The 9,055-nt window shown below is 45.8% G+C and overlaps 1 protein-coding gene across 1 annotated transcript in view; it reads right to left on the reverse strand.

Annotated features, from left to right (window-relative positions):
• The window catches only part of SREBF2 (sterol regulatory element binding transcription factor 2), a 46,979-nt gene extending 44,696 nt beyond the window's left edge, over window positions 1-2,283 (reverse strand). Inside the window, exons 1-2 of the mRNA XM_006150719.2 lie at window positions 1,823-2,283; window positions 673-854 (exon numbers count right to left, since the gene is read on the reverse strand). Of these exons, the coding sequence (XP_006150781.1) occupies window positions 673-854; window positions 1,823-2,282 (642 nt within the window). The 5' untranslated portion in view covers window position 2,283. The remainder of the gene's footprint in view (window positions 1-672; window positions 855-1,822) is intronic.
• Between the last annotated feature and the right edge of the window lie 6,772 nt (window positions 2,284-9,055).

Genomic DNA, 9,055 nt, shown 5'->3' on the forward strand with positions numbered 1-9,055 from the left:
AAAACTGCTAATAAAACATCCTGTGTTGTCTCCTGAGCTACAAGATCATCTTCCTTTCCCATATAAGATCATAGACTCACCCTCTATTGGTGTAATATATAGATAGTCCATATATTAACTGTGTCTTTATTTAACAAGACAAGATTTCTATCTAGGTCTTTGTATTCAGCAAAGTTATCAAACTGGTCCAGGACTGAAGTTATCAAACATCCTGTAAGCCCCCTCTTCAAAAGACCCTTCCCAGTAATCAAGATCTAAGAAGAAGATACAACAGACAAATGGACTTCCTCATCCTGAGAACTGATTGATTCTACCTGATCTGACAAGACAAACAGCATGTTTTATAATTATTGCTTCCATGCTTTGTATGCCCTGTTCCTTAGAGTAAATTTTTTACTACCCCTCACTCTCCTTACTTCCTAAACCTCCCTCAGTAAATACGCATGTTTTAATAGCCACAGCGTGGCGGTCTGGAGCTGGCTCTGGCGGTGGCCGGCTGAGAACATACTACGGAGCAATGAGGTCTCAGTCTAATTTCTGTTCCTGATCACCCGTGTCGCCTTCCTGTGTATGAGGAGGCCACTGCCGAGGCCGGACCCCGGCAACATATCCAACCAAGGACCAGTCGACAGCCCAACCAGCACTTCCCTGAATCCTTTCCAGCCACCTTACCGGGACCTGCTGCACCTGGGGTGCAGCAACTGTTTGCACCGTGGCTGGGGCCAGGGTCTGCAGCGTGCCATTGGCCGTCTGTGTTAGCACCCGCTGGGCCTGTACCGTCTGCACCTGCTGCTGGATGGTGACTGGCTGAACCTGGGAGGACGTCACCAGGCTCTGGACTTGCGGCTGAAGGACTTGGGAAAAGAGGAGAAAAAGTCGCATGGATGAGGAATGCATCCTGTCACTGTAGCTGCAGCAATAACCTGAGGGTGTGTCTCATAACAACTGCAACTCCTCACCTGCTGGTCAGGAAAATGTGCACAGCTTGTAAATCAAGCTGGTTTAGATAACAAGAACATCCCATAAGGGCTATATCAATTTCTGAGGGAACGAGTACAAAATGGTATATTACTCTGGGTACTAGGGTGGGGATAAGGGAAGCTAATCAACAAAAGACTGTGCCCAGCAAGGGAGAATCAGCAATTTCCAGGGCTTAATTTCCCCTTATTCTTTCCGGATGGAAAGTATAGACTGGAATGACTGTCTTGGCATTTTGCCTTTATACTACCTCCACTCCCTCCAAATTCTTGAACCCTATTAAAGAACCATCTTTGCGATTCAGAGTGATAGTAATCTCACCCAGAGCTCCCCAGAGTCAGAGAAAGCTAATGGAGAGGCACTGAGATGCAGCACCCCAAAAGAAAAAGCCACCTTCAGTCATTTACTTAGTGAACACATATAAAGGGCAACTCCAAGGCCTGCTACTCAGAGATGAAGCACCTGCATTAAAAGCCATATCCATCTCCACAGTGGGTGCTTAGGAGAGGTGGCTGAATGATGGTTCTCCACCTGTGGGTGCTAAGCTCTGGCTGCTGCCTAGGCCACTTTCAAATCTAATTTTATTCAAGCCTCCACCTCTGGTTACCAGGACAGCCCTGCATCTACTATGCTTATCAGAGTTTCTGATCAATTATTCTTGAATAGGCACCAAAGGTGGAGATGGGAAATGTTCCCACACTGGTCCTTACTGCCAGTTACCAGAAACTCATTCAGAGAGGACCGTATTGATATATTCAGTCACTCCCAAAGAAGACAGAACTATTCATAGGGTCTGCAAACTTTGGGACCAACCAATCATTACCATCTCTGATTGCTGAATTACCTTGAAAGCTGGTAGCTGCATTCTGGTATATCAAAGGCTGCTGGATGATCCTCGTCTGGGGAGTGGTGCTGAATGTTGGGGTGATCATTACTGTCTGTTGCTGCAGCTGAGCTTGTGGTTGAGGCTGGGGTTGGGGACGGGGTTGAAGAACAGGAGTTGCCCGTGGTGGGGTGGGAACTGTGGTGGGAGGGACCTTGACTTGTAGGGCTGGAGCCTGAGGGGAGGCGGCCGAGGGAGAGAAGGACGATAAAGGGACCTGGCTGAAAGGCCGCTGCATTGAGGGGTCCACAGCTGCACCACCACTACCCCTGCCGCTGCTGCCGCTGCTGCCGCTGCCACCACCGCTGCTGCCACCGCCGCCACCACCACCACCACCACCACTGCCAGGGAAGGAGTTACACAGCTGCTCTGAAAACAAGTCAGGGAACTCTCCCACTTGATTGCTGACAAATTGCAGCATCTCTGTGAAAAAAGGAAAAGGAAAAAGTATTTTTATTGCAGTCCAAAATATTATTTCAAACTTGGTTAGGAAACTGAAGCATGAAAATCCAATGGACTTCAGAGATGTGTCGGGAAACCCTAACCTCCCTCCCTCCCTCCCTCTCTTGTGGGGATCACTTGGGCCAAGATGGCTGACCAAGGCCCGAGGACAACAGGACAGGACTTCCCTTGTTTGATGTTCTTTTCACTCCTCATTCCACCTACAGGTTCTTATTACCCACTTTCCTAATGGTTTTCACAAGTCATAATGGAAGCTGTCTCTGTACTGAGTGGGTGTTGCTTTGTGGAGTATACTGTGGGTCTATTTTAGGCTGGAGACACCGAGGCAGAGAGTAAACTTTGAAGCTCAGTAGCCCTGGCCTGTGAGGTTCCAATCTCAGCACTGTTCCCCATGGCAAGGCAGGAGCTCCATGTAGCTGTGCCAGACCCTTTCCTCCTCACCACAGGCAGGCTCTGGGCTTTCCTTCCAAGCAGGGCATAGCCCTGGGCACTGTTGGTACCTCTGGCAACAATCGGGGGGATGCTGATGGCCCTCAAGTCAGGAATCATAAGGGGTGGAAAGGATGAAAAGATTATATATGAAGTACAGAAAAGAGAGATAGGCCAAGATCACACAGCTTGTCAGACTCAGCCAGTTCTCTGCCTCCCAGCTTCATGGACTCCTGCACCAGAGTGCATTGCTAGGAGGTCAGAACAGCCTGGCCTGGCCACAGACTCCATGTTTTACAGAGAATAAAGCCCTCCTGACCTCCTGTGGCTATGCTCCTTCCTTCTGGGCAAGGAGTCTCTGTGCTCCTTCTCTTAACATCTATGAGGTACTGGGGACCTCTTATCTAAATCCCCAGCCCAAAGGGCCTCAAGCCTACTTCCAAGACCTCTCCTTCCCAGGGCCAGCCTACCAAGGGAGGTGACTAACAATTTACCCTCCACACCTCCTTCCTTTTCATAGGTCCAGTCCCCAATATTTTCAATCTTTAATTCTCTGTGTTGCTCATTCCTTCCCCTTTCCTGTCTCCGGTACACTCCCAAGAAGCTACTGTTTTGTTGTTTTGTTTTTGCTTTTTAAAGAGAGATTTTTGCTATGGAGCGTGTGTGTGCTTGCTTGCTGGAGACATAGAGAAAGACAGAGAGAGAGAAAATGAGAAATCACCTCTTAGGGAGGATGGCCACCCCACAGTCTCTTCTTCACCACTCTCTTCTTGAGATTTTAGACACACATGCACACATGCCCAGCATATATCTCAAGTCACTTGGGTCCAGGACTTGAACTATGGTTGGCCATTGGGTGTCCTACACCATATGTATCCACTACACTACCTGCTGGCCCCACCACCACTTGTTCTTGAACAGTGGTCTCTCCTCTCTAAAGCCCCAAGGGCATATGACTTGGACACCAAAATGACAATAAAAACAGTTAGGGGACCGACAGATGGCATAGTGGTCAAGGTGCTGGACTATCACGTGGTCAACCGTGGCTTGGGTCTCAGGCCTGGCAGCTTGAAAAATCATGCCAGGTACATGAGTGTATGCCCCAAATCCCAAGAGGACAGTGTAGCCAACCCCCTTGGGGGATGATTTTTCAAGCCGCCTATCACTGTCTCTGGTAAGCACACTTGCTCTATGGCAAAAACTTAAAAAAAAAAAAAAAAAAAAAGCAAAGAAATAAAACACCATCTCAACTCATTTTCCTAAACCTTCACCAGCAAGTCCCTCACGTCTGTGTGTGCACATGCATGTATTTGTGTTTGGGGAGTGTCTGGGAATGCAAATGGTTGCATGTTGGGCAAACAGAAAACTATTAGGAGTTTCTAATGTGGCCTCAAATGGGAAGACCAGAGCTCACTGCTTCAACTTCAGAACTGGAAGTGTTCCTTCAGTTCAACCTGCTTGGCAAAACAGCATCTAACCAGACTAAATTCCCACAGAGTGGTACTATTTGCCAGCACCTTGACACTGTGTTGTCCTTACTCAACCTCTCATGTGTGAGAAAGAGAATGGGCAGATTGCCAGAGACACCACCGCACCTTGTACCAACAAATTCTAATTCCTAGTACATGATTAAACTAAGAAACACCTTCGAACTTAGTACAAAATATAAACACAACACAGTTTAGTGCTGACACTAAAGAACTGCTGTACTCTAAGTACAACACAGGATGAAAGAGCTTTAAGAAAATAAGGGGGTCAGCCAGTGGTATGGTGGTTAAGGAGCTGGATCCCACATGGCTGACTTTGAGGTTTGAGTCCGTACCTAGCAGTTTAAAAAACACACTGGACACATGTGCAAGTATGCCCAGAATCCCAAGAGGAGAATGGAAAAGGGGACTCTGGCATGGCCATCCTCCCTGGGCAGTGATTTTTCACTTTCCCTCTCTCCCTCTCTCTGGAGGGCGTATGTGCTCTATAGCAAAAAGTAGAACCATTAAGAGAAACTAGTAATTAGTTGAGCCTTCCAGAATTCCCATAAAACTGCCTCTCTGGAGAAGCAATAAGGAAGCCGGTTTTGTGCGCCAGAAGAACATATTCTCTGGTCGACTGTTTTCATTCACAGAAAGCTAAGGGGGCAGAAACCAGGGCAGTCTTGCTAGATGGGCACAGGCTTTGGACTAGGTGGGCCTGAGTGTGAGTCCACAGAGGTCCATCCAACTAGTAGTGTAAACATAGGCAAGATAATTCTCTCTGCACCTCAGTGTCCTCACCACAAAGGTTGTCTTGAGAATACACACTTAGCCTCTCTGCTCTGAGAATTGATAGGATAATTTCTGCCAAGTGCTCGGTGAGGGACAGGCCTGTATGAAGATCCCTTTAGTGGTACTTCCAGAGCACCCACTAGGCACTTGGGTCCACTTAGCTCATCTCTTCAAGAGCTCTTAACTCTTTTGTTGGTAAGACATGGCTGGTGTGGCGAAGTCACTCGCAAAGGTCACAAAGTGGGTTAAGAGTGTACAGGCAGATGGAATATGACTGCCTAAATTAAAAAGAGAAAATTGCTTTCCACCCACACACCAAAGGCTCCAGTGGAGCCATCTTCAGCCAGTCAGGCAGTTGGGCACTGGGCTGAGTAGGCAGAGGGGCCCATTCAGATGAGCATCTGCAGCAAGAAGCAAGGCTCCAAAGGCTTTTAGCACCCCTATCTGGCCTGCAGCTCCTGAAAAGCTGAGGCTGGGAGAATCAAGGTGCCAGAGAGCTGCCTGGCACAGTGTGCTCCGTCACTCTGAGCTATACCCTGTGGGAGCATCCTAATGCCTCCTCACAGTTTTCTGCTCTGATCGTTCATGTTCTGCAATCATGCAGGCTCTCATTTCCACAGAGAGCCATGAAACCCGAAAAAGAGAGGCCTGGGAGAAGGCACAGGCTTTATGTAGCTTTGAAAATGAAGTTCTAGTTTCTGCACGATGAGCTGCAGCCCACAGAGCCCTCGGCCTGCACAATGAAGTGCACCTGGTTCCCTCACCAAGCCATTTTTCTGCTTTTAGCTGCTGCTTAAACTTCAAGGGCTAAGTTGCTAAGCAAGGAACAATAGGTGAGGTATCAAGAAACTATATCTTGAGTTCTTATTTCTTCATAAAAACTAGTCTCTACTTGTAGTTTTAAATGCCATGCCAGAGATCTCAAGCTCACTTTATGGAGTTCCATTTTGTAAGTCTGAGACCTGGTGCTAATATTAATCACCTTGCCCAGCCCAGCCTTGAAGATCTACCTGAGAGTGATATAACTGGAAATCTGGTCAGTTTAATTCTGATCTGGATTAAGTAATCTGAGGCCCCTGAATGGGGTACCAGTGTCTTCAAACTAGTCAATCCTTTAGAAGTTATGTATTCTTTAGTCCCCTTAGGTAAAGGGATAACTCAACAAAGGCAACTTATTTTTTTCATTTTGTATTTATTATGCATCTGTGTTAGACAATGTTTTTAAATATTTTTAAATCATAAAAGTAGTATATTTTCTGGGGCTGGCAGGTGGCATGGTGGCTAAGGCACTGGGCTCCCACATGGCTAACTGCGGTTCGAGTCCCAGACCTTGCTTTCTCTCTCTCTCTTTCTCTCTGTCTCCCTTTGGTCAAGTTGAATAATAACAGTAATAATAAATAATTCTTTTTAAAAAGGTAGTATATTTACTATAGAAAAATTCAGAATAAAGGAAAAAAATAGAAACAAAATCATCCAGCAAATCTACTTCCCTGAGGTGTCCATTGTCAAGGTTTTCATGAGTCCTTCTAGACTTTCTCCTAAACAAAGCCTGCATGCACAGACAACATGGAAGTACTTGTGAGAAGTTTTACAAAAATAAGATCACAAGAGACCAGCAGTTAGCGTAATGGCTATGTCACTGGACTCCCATGTAGTCGACCCCAGTTTGAGTCCCGGACTTGGTGGCTTAAACTCACGCCGGACGGGTGTGCATGCATGCCCACGATCCCAAGAGGAGAATGGAGAAGAGACTGCGGTGTGGCCAACCCCCGGGGGAGTGACTTCTTGCTTTCTCTCTGTCTCTCTCTGTCTTTCTGGCAAGTGCACACGCCCTATAGCAAAAACCTCTAAAAAAAAAAGAAAAAAAAAAAAGATCACCATGAACATGCTATTTTGTATCCCTAATCCCTTTGCTTACTACAACATGAAGAGCATCAATGTCAACTGTTACGGACAGACCTTTTTTTTTTTAATTGCCAGAGGGTGCACACACTTGCCAGACAGATAGATAAATAAAGTGAGAGAGAGAAGGTAGACCTTCATAGGGTGTGGTCATGCCATAATCCCTTCCCCTCTGTCTCTCCATTCTGTTGGGATTTGAGGAATGCATGTACACATGTCAGGAGTTTTTTCAACCTACTGGAGTTGGGATTTGAACCTTGATTGGCTATATGGGATTCGGCTCCCTACATCACTAGGCTACAGGGCCAGCAACCCAACAACCTGAGTCCCACAGAACTGTAATGAATTGGTGCATTAGAATTTGCTTAACCCCTTAGTAATGATGGATGGTTGCTCTGAATTTTTCTGCATTAACTCTTAGTGAAAATCTTTTCCCATGTCTCTACTTTATAAGGGTACATTCCTAGAAGTTAGGAATGTGTTTTGAAAAGGCTGTAACAGTCTATGCTGCCAGCATTTCCCCACATTTATGTCTGTCAATCTGACAATGGAAAAAACCAACACGGAGTTCTTTTGTCTTGCATGACTGAGTACTAAATGAGGTTAAATGCTTTTTTAAAAAAAATCCCAATTTTATTGACCACTTGTATTTCTTTCTTATAAATCGCCTGTTCCTGAGCTTTGCCCATTTTTCTGTTGCGCTAGTTGTCTCTTTACTGATTTGAAAAACTTTCATGTATTCTGAGTATTTGCCCTTCCTTACATACTTGCAAATAATTCCTCTACTTTGTTATTTCTCCTTGGATTTGTTTAGGCAAAAAGAATGACATGGTGGTTAAGAGTCACTATGTCCTAGCCTCGTAACCTGGGGCCAGTTTCACCTCACTGAGCTGCAGTTTTCTCATCTATAAAATGTGGCTACAATTATAGCTGACTCACAGAGATGAGAAGATATAATTCATGTAGACTCTTTAGTATGGTGCCTGGCACTTAGTATTAGCTAGTACATGCTATTTAGAGCGTTTTTGTGACAGTTTTGCTTTAACTCTTGTTTTGAAAATGTGAATTTGTTCTAATGCATCAGATATACCGAATTTTGCATTTGCTTATGCTTAAAACACTAGAAAGATGCAAAAAACTACACCCAGCTAAAAAAAGCAATGCAAGAATGCATTAAATGTGCACATGTGAACACATACACACACCTCAAACATCTACCGGCTCTCACGATGTGTTATGAGGCCACATCCATGCACATCAATGTCAGAACTTTTCATCAGACTTCAGACAGCCCTCTTTCCACCAGTTCACAATAATTTACATGCTGTAACCTGAAGATGCTCACTTCTACAGATAAAACTCAGGTCTCTTCTGAAGCAAAAAGCTGTATTTATTGTGGTATGTGTATCTTAGCCACTTTTTTTTTTTAAATTTGCCAGACGGTGCATGTGCTTGCTGGAGAGAGGTGCAGAGAAAAAGTGAGAAAGCACCTTTAATGGGGAATGATCATGCCACAATTCCTTCTCCTCCATGCCTTCTATGTTAAGATTTTGGGAATACACACGTGTGTTTTTCAGGCTGTGGGGGCCTGGGAATCTGACTCAAACTGCACCGTAAGTCATGTGAGATGTAGCCACCTTAACCACCATGCCATAGGCTGGCCCGGTCCTTTTTTAAAAAAATAATAATAAAATAAAATAAAATAAAAAATAACAGTGCATGGACAAGCATGGGGGTGGAGAGAGGCTGAAGAGGAATAAAGGAGCATCTTCCACAGGGTCTCATCACCTACAAAACCCTTTTCTCGGTCCTCCAGCTCCTCAGGTTCTCAAGCAACTGCCAGGCTGACCAGCAAATCCCTTGACACCACAGTCCAGCACGCCACAGACTAGTCCACCTAGGTTGGGGTCTCTGCTATGGTTTTATTAGGTTCCTACCTAATAAAAAAAAGTCTCCTTGGGAACCAGCAGTTAGCATAATGGCTATGTCACTGGACTCCCACGTAGTTGACCGCGGTTCGCGTCCCGGACCCGGTGGCTTAAAACTCACGCCGGGCGCGTGTGCGTGCATGCCCAAGATCCCAAGAGGAGAATGGAGGAGAAGGGATTGCGGCGTGACCATCCCGCTGGGGGGTGATTGT

Source organism: Tupaia chinensis, unplaced genomic scaffold, assembly GCF_000334495.1.
Source record: "Tupaia chinensis unplaced genomic scaffold, TupChi_1.0 Scaffold000294_5, whole genome shotgun sequence".
Classification (NCBI taxonomy): Eukaryota; Metazoa; Chordata; class Mammalia; order Scandentia; family Tupaiidae; genus Tupaia; species Tupaia belangeri.